Below are 15,037 nucleotides of genomic sequence, written 5' to 3'. Positions count from 1 at the left end.
CCTCGGCTTATAGAGCGAGATGAGTGCCGCAACCCCAGAGTCATTCGTGACTGGACCTAACGGTCAGGGGTACCTTTACCTTTACCTAGTTCCCTAACGCTGGGCAAGCTCCATTCAAGATATGCCCATGAACAGCTCAACTGAAATTCCAACCCGATGCTGTGGCTGAGAACATAAAGGATATTTTCACACAACTGGTAGAGAATCAGACAGAAAAGGCAGATTATGTTTAGTAGGCAACTTGCAAGCATATAGTAGGATGATTAACAAGTGGCAGATTTCAATCTGCATACATTTCATATTAGGCTTTCATTAATGTTAAATAGTAACTGCATTAACTGCATAGTTCCAATAATTGTACCAAAATTGTTTGTGCTATTTGTTCATTAGATAATACTGTGAAAGGGAACTCAACATTTCTGGGGTGGGGGAAGGATTTCATTTGTTCACTGTTTTGGATCTTGTACTGCAATTTATTCCAGAAATCCAAGCTGGCTTCTTACCATTCTCTGTTTTTTTTAAAACACCCTCGTTCCAATGGAACATGCTTTCCAAAAGATTAAAGCAAGAATGATACGTCTCGACAGCAAAAGGCACAACACACACCACAGTCCCCTAATTTCTTCCACAGAGTACATATATAATTAAGTTCAAGCAACTGGTACAGTATGTCTGAATTCAAAGTGAAATGAGCATTATAGATAATATTATGCAAACTGCCATAGCAACAGCAACACAGACTTCTAAGAAATGCTAATATGTTAAGCTGCTCTGCAAAAAATAAAAAAATAAAAGATCCTCCCCCCCAAAAACAACCACTCAAAAGTATCCAAGAAAAATAAATAATTAAACCCAAACATTCTCTGTTGAAAGAATTCCGATTCTTGTCTGTGAAAATAAGGTTATAGTGAAGTCTGCACAAGGTGACTTTTATCCCTCATTTTCATGCGGCAAAGTTTTTATGCCCCCCCCAACCGCCTCCATGTGGTGATACTGAGATTTACCATGTCCTGTGAAGCTTAAACTAAAGTTCTGCTGGCATGAAGATCTCAGGTCTACAGGGCATATGCAGGGGGTGGGATGTTACACCCACACACAAACACAGATCCACAAACATGCAAGGGAGCTGCTGTGGATCCATTTTTATTCTTTACTCAAAATACTATACAGAAGAACTAGGAAAAAGTCACATTAGAATAGTTTGGGTTGGGGGTTTTGCTGCTGCAGTTGCTTACATAGAGATTTTCTTAATTTTTATAGGGATGGAGGTTGCGGTGGATTTTGTCCATTTAATGGCAGTAAGTGTTATGGGGATACTTCACGTGATGTGTTTTACTGATGAGACAGTTGTGTTTTATAGGATAATAAAGATTTTCTCTTCTTGTTTTAAATAGTTAGGGATATTTCTTTTTAATTACTTTTCTCTGGCTATGAACATTTCTAAGGTGGGTTTTTTTAAATATAATGTTTATTACTTTATTTTAGGAAACATACATTTTTTTTGAGTTTGTGGGGGAGAGGTAGGCTATATACTGAGTTCCTTCAATTCCTGAAATAGCCTGGCTAGCTTCATGGTGAGGTAATGGGTTGTTAAGGTAAAAAAGGAAGCAGATCTGTGTCAGATGACAAATAGGTGGGCTCCACTCTCTCAACTCACTGGTAGTTGGAAAGACAAAGCCCAGTTGACTTGTGTGAGCTAAAAGGTAGAAGCTGGAAGGAAGACAGCAGGCTGGGAAGGCAGAGAGTCAGAGCCATGCCTGATTTCTGCTGGAATCCAAGGTCCCCTTAGGCTGTTAATGCTGGGAACCCCTCCATCATAGGCTGAGGTTGTATACATGTGTGAATGGACCAGACATTATAAAGACACCACAATCTCCGATGCACCTCATTCCAAAAGAACTCGAAACCTGAGTAAGCGCCTGGAACCTCTGGGATCTCACCCTGCTTGGGCGTTGGGGTGGTGCACAACAATATATACTGTATTTCTGAGTGAGGTTGCATGTCCAACTCAACTATAGGGCACAGAATTTAAACACAATTGAATGTGAGAACACAGTTTTTCTGCAGAATTCCTATTGACTTAGATGATAACAAAACAAGATTCTGTGCTGTTACATAAGAGCATAAGAACAAGGCTACTGGATCAGGCCAAATAATCCATCTACCCAGCATCTTGTTCTCACAGTGGACAACAGATGCCACAAAATTATTCTACATTTGGTAACCAATTATTTTCAGCTACAGAAGCAAAACATTCTGCAGAGGTGGTACATCTCTAGGACATACATAGTTTGGACAAAGTTGAAGGAAGAGCAAAGGCCTCAGGCAATCTCAAGGGCAGGATGACAGCAGCTTGTTTCAGTTTACTATGAAATGTAAAGTATAAGTTACAAAACACACACACACACACACACAAAATATCTTATTTATTTAAAAAACGAAGCCAGAAAGACACCATCAAATATAACTGAACCTCATAAAAATACTTTTACAGTTGAGGTGACTGAGGTACGTTTTCCCCTTTTCACACTTTAAAAGAAGGTTCTCAATCCACTGTAGTATTGTTTTGACTTCCTTCCGGCCACATTTGCTGTTCCTGTGCCAGATCACCAAAGAAACAAAGCCTAGCTCATATTTCCATGGTGAACTGGCACAGAAGCAGCAAGCTGATAGGAAGCCTGAACTTTGCAGAGAGATTCTCCTCCCCCTCCCCACAGCCTTCTGACTTCTTTCCAGCCACATTGGTGCCTACCACTTACTTACAATTTTCAGAATGATACTGCTGCTAGGAATAGGAGAACTTAATCTTTTTCTAATTTCACTATTTAAAAAAAGCCCTTTGTCTACAAAACTGAAGATCTAGCGAAACTGCTGTAGGTACAACCAACCAGCCAGTTTTCTGGTAAAATATTAAAATCTAGTTAATTCATGACTCAGCAGGGGTTAAGATTATCATCTACAAATCAGCATTTGCTTTATAAAATATAATAGAAAATGTCCGGTGCTGGTGTGGTTGCTCAAGAGCAAACAGGCAAGACTCTGACCTGTCTTTTCCAGCTTTATTATTAGTGCAAACTATTTACAGTGAAGAGCGTCGCAAGTTCATGTCTGGCTCAGTCGCTAGCAGAACCTGGGAGTGGGCAGTCCTTGTACCTCCCCCAGCATAACAGTTGTGTGACCCCCAACCTTCTCCTCCCTTCCCTGCGCCTAAACCTACTGCGCAGAATGGGCACTGGAAAAGGCGTACTGCCCTCCTCTCCGGTTTGCTCAGGCTCGGTGTTGAGGCTCTCCCTAGCATCCCCTGGTCCCACCACCTCCTCTCCACTGGAGGTGGGGCTTCCCTCCTCGCCAGAGGAGAAACTGCTTCGCAACATTTTTGGAGGCTCCCTATAACACAACTGCCCTTCCACCTCTGAGCTGATGGCAGTTCCCTGACAGAAAATGATAAAAAAAATACTGGGAAAATAAAACGGTATTAAGTCTTATCTGTCTTAACTCAGTTTGGAATAGTATTCTCACATGGAGAAACTAGCAACTTCACAATGCTTCTAAAACTAACGCGCTCTCTCTCTCTCTCTCTCTCTCTCTCTCTCTCTCTCTCTCTCTGAAGCACCCCACACACTTACCATGTTTTCTAAGGTCACCATTAAAAGAGCATATGACACATTTATTTTTCGAGAAAACATAATTTATGCAATAAAAGTAGATGTAGGGAAGAATAATACTATTTATGCTACAAGAGCACTCACAGACCTTGTTTATGTCTCATTTAAAGCAATCCATCCACAAAACTTCAAATTTGAAAAGCAATTTAAAATGGATAATTTTTCTTGCATACATTTGGATGGCTAAGCAGCTGTTTACTACATGAAATGAATATTCAATATTTTAAAAAATATGCCTTGTGTTTCAGCAGTGTAGCTTCTCATGCATCTTAACAATATTGTACAGTACAGAGCAAAAACTTGAAATGATAGGAAATTATCAACTGCATCTTAGTCCGGACATCTTTTCCCCTTTTAAATTGGAAATAAAAAAATCATGCAGAAATGGTATGGCCTATAAAGTTTTACTTCCTCATCTCCTGTTTGTCTAATTTAGGCCTAAAAGGGCCACTCCTGCTATTTTCCTCCTGCTGTTCTCTCTACATCTGCTGGTCCAGTAGTTCCTGCAACCTTTGAAATATTTTTACTGTTACCATGAACATACCTGGTGGTGTAGACATAGCAGCTCAGAATATGACCAGAAAGCCCTTGGTTTAAGTCCTCATCACTTACCTCAGCAACCTTGCTTGTAATATGGATACAATAATATAAAGTTTCCTTACAAAGTGATTGTGTAGCTATGTTTGCACATAACCCTAATCCATAGTTAACATAAGCCAAGGTTTATAAACCAACAACAAATCATGACTCATGTGTGTTGGTTTGTTAGTATTACTAAACCATGGTTAAGACACTGGACCAGGTTTGGATAATCAAACTAACCTATGGTTTATTAAACCATTGCATCGTGTTATGTGCTAACCAAGCCAATGTGGAGTATAATAATTCCAGATTCAGCAAGATCTAAACTGAAAGTACAGTGGTACCTCGGGTTACAGACGCTTCAGGTTACAGACGCCGCTAACCCAGAAATAGTACCTTGGGTTAAGAACTTTGCTTCAGGATGAGAACAGAAATTGTGCCGCGGCGGTGCTGCGGCAGCAGGAGGCCCCACTACCTAAAGTGGTACCTCAGGTTAAGAACAGTTTCAGGTTAAGAACGAACCTCCAGAACAAATTAAATTCTTAACCCGCGGTACCACTGTATTATCTGATGATTCGAAATCATTAATACTTATATGCAAAAGCAGGCTTTAAATTGCAAAAATGGCACCCAACTATACATTAATCTACTTTGGTTTCTGCAAATCTTCCCTCCTGTCTAATGGGTAATGTTGGCACTGCTTATTCCTCCCTCTGTTTATAAGCTGGGATCTGTATCCAATGAAGCCCTACTCAGAGTAGTCCTACTGAAATTAAATAGACCCAAGTTAGTAATGTTCATTAATTTCAATGAGTCTACTCCACATAGGACTAACACTAGATATACGCCATAGTGTCCCATGGTTGGACATAGTAGATGGTAAACCATGGGAAGAAATAAGGATGAAGGCAATTGCTGCTAATGGGAAGTCTCCCAAGGTATGTTTCAGAATACTTGACAAAGAGTTTCCCTTGAATAAAGCCCATCAGGAAAGTCACTTGGTGCCTGGAATGTCATTTGAAAGCAGAACTGAATCAAATTAGATATACTGATAGTTTGCTAAAATGACAATAGCATTATGGCCAAACTTGGCCCTCTGGCTGTTTTGGAACTACAGTTCCCATCATCCCTGGCCACTGGTCCTGTTAGCTAGGGATGATGGGAGTTGTAGTCCCAAAACAGCTGGAGGGCCAAGTTTGGCTATGCCTGCATTATGGTGTCTGGCTTGACTATGAGGTTCAAGCGAGTCTATGGATGAACTGAAGAAGCAGGGAATCCAGAGGCAGGTGAAACAGAAGAGTTCCTTTTCTTGGGCTCCACTTGTACTGTTAGTCTCTTCCTCCCTGGCAGCCTCTCTTCCTGAAGCCCAGGAGAACCATATTGTGGGAGGGGTGCCAATATGCCCTCTCACACAACATGCTCCCTTCCACCCTTCACATTCTCCTTTGGAGAGCTAGCTTGGGCTGCTCTTCCTCTGCTACCCTGGGGCCAGTCAGCATTTTCACTGTTTCCAGGTCTGCCTGCAACCTGACAGTCCCTTTGGGTACCATTCCAGAAGCACTATCTGGTGCAGCCAGGGATCTCATTGGCATAGAAACAAGAAGTCCAGCATCTCCCCATAACAAACGTTCAACAACTTACCTCCCAATGAAGACAACTCAAATGACAATCCATGTTCAATTCCATGAGCATAATAAAAAACAAGAATCACTCTATTCCAACCACCACCAAACAAACTGAGTGTCAAAGGGCTAAGTATACAGGAATATACCCCACCACACAAGTTTTAGCAATATGACTTTCAGAATTAGACTCATCGAAAACAATGAAGTAGATTAGGGGTATTATAGGAATTTGTTTCCAAACATGAAAACAAACACATCCATTGAAAATGAACACGCAGACACACCCACAAATCATTTCTCCGACTCTGAGCTGCTTTTTGCTGCCTGCAGCTGTTCTGCTAAATGCACATCTGGTGGGTGTAATGGCTGCTCCACCCTAATGAGTTAACTCTCTTGCCAGGCATATGCTCATTTGCATGATACAGAGATCACAATGTCTCTCTTGCAGGAGTTGCTGCTGGTTGAAGCTTCGTCAGTGAATCATGGCTTACACGTACACTCTCAACCATCCATCAATATTTACCGCTACTTTAATTACAATTGTAGAACCAAGGCCATTAGGACAAATTGGACTTTGCTATGCTGCCATAAATCTGGTGTAACTTCATTGATTTCTAGACAGTTACTCCAAATTTACAGCAGTGTAGATGAAATCAGAATCCTATTCAATGTGTCCAAAGGAAGCTGAGTGGCAAATGATACACAATTTCCACATCAAAGGACCAAGTGACTATGATCTTTCCCCCCAGTTGGACTCTCTCCCCTTGTTAATACAGCAGTTTACTCAAAATCTTCTTTTCATCTAGCAGGCAAGGCAATAAAGTTTACTCTCCAGTGTCAGAGAACCAGAGGTATACAAGTAGCAATATACTGTGATTTAAGTGCAAGACCTGAACACACAATATGCTGTGCTGTTATGAGACTCTTCTGCCAAACTGTATGAGATTTTGTTTTCCAATATGAGTAAAAGAAGCAAAGAGAGAAAATGGATGGAAGACACTGGAATATATTTGATCAGCTTCTTAGAGACCAGGAGTTTTTATATTCAGTGAGGAGAGGGGGAAGGGATACTCAAATACTTTTCATTAAGAGGCCCCACCTCTGCACCAACAAATAGCTGAACAGATCTGAGATTCTGGGTGGGATTGCGTGCATAAAAATACTGAGGAATTTATTTGTTACAATAGCATGCATTCAAAAGAAAAAGATGAAATTGAATCAATAGAACTTCATGTTTTTAATGGAAGCTGAGACTGTTTCAAGAGGTTTGAGATCAATGTGTCTGCTATGAAGACTAAATATGCCAATATCCATCTTCTGAGAATTTAAGCAAGAATACTACAGCCCAGTACTGCACCCCCCAAAGTGGCCAGCAATGTCTCTTGGATGCTCACAAGTGAGAAATATTAATAATTATTTTTGTGATAATCAAATGTAGTCAGCTTCTGAATACAGAGGAACCCTAAGCATGTTGGACGGCTAGCAAATTTGCACAGACTTCACAGAAGAGGAAGGAGGATATGAAAAATAGTCTGCATTAATACTGCTGTGGATTATTCAAACAGAAAATAAGGAGGCACTATACTGTACTAACCATTCGATTTATGCAGGCTGTGCATCCAACATAGAGTTGCATTACACAGAGGCAGCTCAAGGCAATCTAAGGAGGATTCCAGTGCTCCTATTCCAGCTTCAGGCAATAATCAAGAAACAAGTTTGACCAAAAGAATCCTCAGAGATAGCCCATTGCTAGTAGTATGATATACTTGCCAGCAGAGCAGAGCATTCTGAGGTGTTTACAGACCACCAGCTATGCTTTAAAGCACAAAGCACAAGTCATCCCCTGCAGATCTTTTGAAAATTGCTAATGCCCTTGGTAATGATGACTTGATTATTTCCTGCATGCTGTAGCCATTTCAGTGTGCCGTGCTAGATGCTGTCTGATTTTTATTGCATTTGTTATTGCTTCCTTTAATTCTTATATTGCATTTCATTGTACTGCAGTTTGCATTCCACAGAATTCAAATTGCAGTGCAGTAAAATACAATATAAGAAACATGGTTGGCATCTGTCTGTTTCGAGAGACAATGGAGTGCATCTCCACTAACTGCTGAGTTAGCCAGACATGCCATGGACCACCTGTATGAAGCTCATGGACCACTGATGGTCCACAGACCACAGTTTGGTAACATCTATTTTAGAGAATCAGATCCAGATCAGAGGTTCAACTTTCACTTAATAATATTAGGCAATTGCTCTCAAGATCTAGCAGCTGGATGCTCAGAATTTGTTACTTCACCATAGATCATACTATAGCAGGGTGGTCCAACTTGCAGCTTGAGTGGCTGCATATGGCCATTGAGGCCTTTTTTCATGGTCCTCAGCAACATTTGACACTTACCCCCAGCCCTCGTACTGCCTTCCCAAAGCTGGGCTTTGGGATGGAGCTGTGATGGCTGTGACAGAGTCCTAGAGTCCTTTCCCCTGCTTCCCAAAGCCAAGTTAGCACTTTTGCAGCTTTAAACTTCTAGTTGTGCTTAGTGTTACATTTAAAGTCCAATGAAAATCAGATACAACCAGTAGTTTTTATAGCTCTAGAGAGCATATGCTCTCCCAATACAAGTAAGCTTTAGCCTTAAATGCTGCTGAATGTTCTTCTTCTGCCTAGTCAGAATGAATCATTGCTTGTAGTAGGGAACAGATGTTGACAGTATTTCTGCATTTCACACGAAATGGCTAGGTGAGGAGCTGCTAGGTAGAGACAGACAACTGCCTCTTGAAAAAGCCTTCTAAGAATATCCTTCACTTCTTCAGCACATTTTTTTAATCCCAATGTCATCTTGGGATTGCTATTTATTGTTTTCCTTATTTAATAATAGTGTTGAAAGCATATTACACACAATACAGACCTTTGAATAGAAGCCCAGGAACTGAAACTAAGTTATAGCAACATGGGAGGTGACACTGTCTATGAAAGAAGGACAAGAAATAATACAGTGGTATTTGAGAGAAAGCCCCAAGCAACAGAAGTCTTGAAACCATGTGCCTGAGAAGTTAAAAAAAAACAGACCTAGTTCCTGTTTCCAAAATAACTTTCCAGTGTCCACCTTGCAGAAAAACTAAAGTAGTATGTTATAAGGAACTGGAGAGCTCAGCAAGGAGAGAAACTTACTTAGGTACCCCAGTTGTTTATAAGGACACAGATTTTTTTAAAAAAGCTGCCCTTCTGAGATGTGATCAAGGGTCCATTCTGCCTTCTGCATCCTGGTATGGTATCTCTGAAAAACTCACAGGATGGGCATAATGTAAAAGCCCTACCTGGAATGCAGCAATCCGAGGCAGCACCAAGCACCCAAATGATGATTTTGTTAGTCTGAATGGAATTGCAAATCGTATTCTGGAACATACGAATAATAAATTTAGTCTAGTGAAGTGCCCACTGTGACATGAATTGGAGTACCAGGAGAAGAGCCCATATGCTGCAGGGCACCACTCACTTAAAGGGATCTGTCTTGAGCAGGCCTCCTCAACCTCGGCCCTCCAGATGTTTTTGGCCTACAACTCCCATGATCCCTTGCTAGCAGGTCCAGTGGCCAGGGATGATGGGAATTGTGGTCTCAAAACATCTGGAGGGCTGAAGTTGAGGAAGCCTGGTCTTGAGCTCAGTAGGGAAGGGGCGAAACCTTCCTGCTTACCTCACTGTCTTTGGAACCAGGGCGGGACCCAATAGGCACAAATAAAGCTAGTCATGTCAAAAACATGATACACTAAAGTAGCGGACAATTTACTGACCATTTACAGAGTTTCCCAGGATTTGAGGAGTTGAGCCCAGGTCTGAGACTGGAACCTAGTCAGGTAAGCTACCAGGGATTGTATGCTCAGGTGTCAGACCCCCTTTTCAGTCACAGAAAGGAGAAGCAGCATGAAACATCAGCCCTTCTGATTGCCAGGAAAGAAAAAAGCTCTTGGTCTGATGAGAAAGGCTTCCATCATGAGTATGGTTGCTTTTGCACAGAAGCTGCTGCCATGGTGCTAATCTCTCGCAGCTAACATCACAGATAGCCACTATTTGACAACTACCTGAATGCATCTTCTACATCATGCTGTTTTTCACCAACCTCTTTCATTTCAAATATTCCCCCCCCCTCCAAAACACATGCAACTTACAGTTTACTGTGACTTTTACTTTTTTCACATCTGGGACTGAGACGTCGTTTTCAGCACTGCATTCATATTCCCCAGCTTGGTCTCTTGTAATTCCATAGATGTCCAAATACTGTCCACTTTCAAATGGTTTGGCTGAAATTAAAGGGGAGAGGGAGAGAGAGATTAAAAAGAGTGTACAGGAAATTTCATTGAAGCTGATTGAAGCTCCATTCAGGTAAAAACAGCCAGCTTGTTGCAGGAAACTGCTGACAGAACTATTCCTGAAATCAAGGTGACAAACGATTACATCTTTCACCCCTTCTCCCATGTGCTGAAAACAACTGCACATTGCACAGCCTCACATAAGGTAGCAATACTGTAACAATGACTACCACAAGAAGCGATATACACCATCTCTTTATAATTGATTAGAGTTACCTAACCTTGGCATACATCAAATAAATCTATGCCCATTTTGCAATTGAGTTGAACAGCCCTCTAGCAGGATAGATGAAAATTCACCATTATGCTTCAGTTCATATTGACTTTTACAAAACATAAGGTTCCGCCTTACCTAGAAAAAAAGCTGACACACGTTTCAAATATTTGCTGTGGAAAGGCATTTCGTTTTGACTAAAGCTTCTGAATCGCAATGTTCTGTTAACAGCTCCGGTATCCATTGTGTTCTAGTCCAGGGTTAAATGTGTATACAAGCCTGTACTGTACGTGCCTGCATTCAAAATCAAGACACAGGCCAAGAGAATTCCTGCTCAGCTGCCAGACTCAAAGGGCTCTGGTGACAGCAGGCCTTTGCAACCATGCCAAGATTTCCTGGTGTGGCTTCAGCCAATGTACACCACCCTGATGCACAAGAGGTGGGGCTCAGCAGTGGTGTGTGGTGAAATTTTTCATAGGGGAACAGTTAGGGCCAGAGGCACTGGCTTGCGAGGGCGAAGAGGGGCAGATGTTGTGTGTGTGACATTGTGCCTCAGGCTTAGGGAAGGTGGTGGAAGGGCTCTTGGACCCTGTCAGAGCATCGTACCTCCCTCCCCAAGCCAGGCAGAAGCACAATCCCCTACCTCAGTAGGGATGAATCTGTCAATTTTGGTTCTCTTGCTTTCTTATTTTTGCATACTTACATTCACTTCCAAATGAAAATCCACCAGCATTCTAGAGTGAATTTCTTCCAAGAAGAATATTTCTGTAAGCAATTTTGACTAATGTGCACAATTTTTTGCAAGCGTGTTTGCCTAATATGCATTTTAATGTTATTTTCATTTTTATGCACACTTTCCCCTAATATATGCATTTTTGTAAACATTGCTCAGAAGACTGCATCAAAAAAATTCAAGTAAGTGCAGCTTTCATGCAGTTCTTATATTGTTTCGGAAGGTGTGAATTTGATAGATTTGGCTTTAAATGTTATTTGAATTTCTCCCCCATATCTACTCCTAGCACAGGACTGGGACCTCGTTTCAAGTGTTTCAAAGCATAAATGGGAGCACCAATGCAAATAAAATAAAATAAAATAAAATATGCCTGCCAAATCATAATTAAAAATGAGGAAAGGCAGAGGCAGGGAAATCAATTAATAGGATATAACAAAATACAGTGGAGTGACGCTGTTTTCTCCTTTTCTGTTTCACTTGGAAGGAATATATTATGAAAGGTAAGCTTCTGCTAAAGAGCCAGCTGTTCCTGTTTATGTGGTTGGCTGCTGTTACATTCTGCTAGGGCGAATGAATTTCTAGGAAAATATTATTTACTATCAATTTGAAATGAAGCATATGTTACCAGCCAGAATGGAATAAAAGCTACATTTTGCATTGCTTGAAAGTAGTGTGGCCTAGTAAAGAACGCTCTGTTTTCATATGCCGTTGCAGCAGTATTTGAATACACTTTGCTATGTTATACTGGTATCAGGTTCCTACTGAGAAGCAGCAAGTGAGTTTCGCAGCACTGCATTGCATTAAATTGCAGCAGATGGGTGTGTGTGTGGAAAAAGCAAAAAATACGCTTGGATCCAAAATTCCTCAGATGGTATTTTTCTGTGGGGGAAATGTGATATTTTTCTCTGAATAGAACCCACCCACCCACGGCCCTAGAAAAAGAAGGCAACTTTAGGAAAAGGCCACGTTTCAGTGGCAGAGCATGAGGCTTACATGGAGACCAGGGGTCAGCAAACTTTTTCAGCAGGGGGGGGGCGGTCCACTGTCCCTCAGACTTTTTGGGGTGGGCCGGACTAAATTTTGAAAAAAAGAGAGAACGCATTCCTATGCCCCACAAATAACCCAGAGGTGCATTTTAAATAAAAGCACACATTCTACTCATGTAAAAACACGCTGATTCCTGGACCATCCACGGGCTGGATTGAGAAGGCAATTGGGCCAGATCCGGCCCCCGGGCCTTAGTTTGCCTACCCATGTTGTAGACGGTCTCTGGTTCAATTCTTATTATTTCCAGGTAGGGCTGGGAGAACCCTGTCTGAAACCTGGAAAACCACTGCCAGCCAGTGCAGACAGTACTGAGATAGATGGGCCTATGGTCTGTCTCAGTATAAGGCAGCTTCCTATGCAGAATAATTTATGAATATTCCCCACTATATCACCCTCACAATGCACTGGAATGGAAGCAGGTATGGGGAATTATGGAGGGTGTGAAATGTGTCCCAGCTGTCAACATGCAAGTTGTTGGTATTGGCAGTTTCAATGGCAGTAAAAAAAAACAACACAAAAAAGACAGGAAAATATAAAAGGTGAATGTCTTCTGAATTAGCCCTTGCTCTGAGGAGCACACTGCTGATGGTGAGCCCAACACCTGAGGAACTGCTGGCTCTCCCAGTTTCTCTGTCTACAAATAGGATGGATTGCATGACACTGTTTGTAAATGGGCCTATGAAGTGGATGTCATATCTCAGAATTCAAACTCTGAAGGTTGGTATGGGGGATTTACAGAGCAATCCAAAGCCCTTTACACTGGGTGGGGGTTGTGGGAATAGGAATAGGCAGAGACCTGCAGAGCTACAGTTTCCAAAGTGATGTAACAATCCCATAACCAGGGAATTATATCTCAGGGGTGGGTGGGTGTTTCCTAACAACTCTTGGCGCTGTTGACAAACAACAACTCCCAGGATTCTTGGGGGGAAGCCACAACTATTTTAAGTGGTATGATACTGCTGTGAATGTACAGCGCAGAATGGGGTCTTGGTGGCACATTTAATTCTGAACTTTGTTGAATGGGGGAAGCAAATAATGAACATGGTGGAGTTCAACTCTGCACATTAGGGTTTTTCGCAGCCTTCAAATTTTGATCTGCCTCTAGGATTGTAATGCTGGTAGAATTTGCTTTGCAGCCTTGAGAGTAGCAACATTCGGCTCCAGCCAAGGTCAATACTGCTGCCACTCCAATATTGACAGAAGTGACAGGCTTCAGAGGCCAGCATAGCACTACCGCACAAGCAGCGTAACTTGCCAGCTTGAGGAAGCAGTCATCAGTCCAGTTGAAAAATATCATCAGAAACAATAACTGCAGGGAAAATGGGTGTACCTTGTACAAAAAACTGCTACTGCAAAGGGTGCCGATGGAGGAATACGCGAGAGCGAGAGGACACTGAATAGCAAATACTTTCAGAAATGCAATGCAATGTAAAAAAAAAAAAAGTTGCCAAGAGTGCCTGCAGCAGTTCTTATTAGAGCTGTTATTAGTGTCTGTCAGAGTTTCTTAGAGCAAAAACGCACGTGGGTGTATGTTATTTGAAGATGCCATAGTAATCTATTAAAATTATGTGCTGCAAAGAACATCATATAGAAGAGTCACTATCACACTCAGCAGATTTGTTTAGGCAGCACAAGGCATTTATAAAATCCTGAATTTGGGTGGCAGGAAAAATCAGTCGAGGCTAACTCTGGATGTGGGGAACTAGAATATTTGTCCCAAGTACAGGTCTGAAAGGAGAATAAAAGTATCAAGTTGTTGTGTGTGTCCCCACCCCTGGCACGCACACGTCTTTCTTCACCCTTAAACTCTTGTGTTTTATGGTACAGGAAGGAAGCCACATGTTCAGAAGTTAACTTTGCATAGGAACTACAATATTACTTCCCCATCCTTTGGTGGAAGCACAAGGCAGAGGGAGAGCTTCAGAGTGTACAGAAAAGAGAATAGCCAGGAAATGCTGAGTGTAAGAGAAAGATAAGCATTAGGAGGATGTTAATCTAAGTCCTTCTTTTACAGTACAATCTAATTTACCTTTAGTGTGAGTTCAGTGGGAAACCTCAGGTAAGTGGACACAGGGCTACAGCTTTGCAGCTCAATCCAATGCACTGTAAGTTCCCTCTCTCATTCACTCCTCTGAATTTACTTCTTATTGTGGGCATGGGTCTGCAAGCACTTCATGTCTCTCCTCACCCCAGTCTTATGCTGTGTTTTTAACATACATAAATGAGCATACACCAAGTCGAAAGCAAAGAGGGAACTCTCCAGATGCTGCATTCACTCATGTTGCCAGTTCATTTGTCATCATAAATAAAAGTGCAATGTAATGTAAGGATGGACTCACAAGCAAGCAGTCTAGATCCTAAATAGGCATGGTTTTCCATTGTGATAAATATATCTGTATCTTTTATCTATATAGTTGAAGTTGAACTTTACTGATAGTCCAGTTTTATGCACAGCATTGTAAATATCAGTAACAGTAAAAGCAAATGCTCAGTAGCAGTTAATTAAATAAGAAATGTGGATTAATGCTCATATTTGAGTGAGTCATGAAAAATCAATCTTGCTGAAGAAGAAGAGATTGTCTAATAAAGCCATTTGCAGCTCAATTATATGCATGGCTACTTGGAAGCAAGACCCACTGAGATCAATAGGGCTTACTCGCAGGTAAGTGTGTATAGGGTCCCAACCTCAAATTAGTTAAATGTCCTGCTTGAACCCCAAAATTCATAGGCTAAATGGACATAGTTTTCCATCACAAGAATCATATTTATTTTATTGTTTATCGGTTTCCAGGATTCTTTGAGG

At 41.4% G+C, this 15,037-nt stretch overlaps 1 protein-coding gene across 2 annotated transcripts in view; it reads right to left on the bottom strand.

Annotated features, from left to right (window-relative positions):
* The window catches only part of NEGR1 (neuronal growth regulator 1), a 453,778-nt gene that overhangs the window by 134,631 nt on the left and 304,110 nt on the right, over window positions 1-15,037 (bottom strand). For both annotated transcript variants that reach the window (XM_053392063.1, XM_053392064.1), the window contains exon 4: window positions 10,040-10,171. In XM_053392063.1, the coding sequence (XP_053248038.1) occupies window positions 10,040-10,171 (132 nt within the window). The remainder of the gene's footprint in view (window positions 1-10,039; window positions 10,172-15,037) is intronic.

Source organism: Podarcis raffonei, chromosome 6 (genome assembly GCF_027172205.1).
Source record: "Podarcis raffonei isolate rPodRaf1 chromosome 6, rPodRaf1.pri, whole genome shotgun sequence".
Classification (NCBI taxonomy): domain Eukaryota; kingdom Metazoa; phylum Chordata; class Lepidosauria; order Squamata; family Lacertidae; genus Podarcis; species Podarcis raffonei.
Note: the sequence above shows the minus strand (reverse complement) of the source record. Positions and strands in the feature narration are given on the sequence as shown.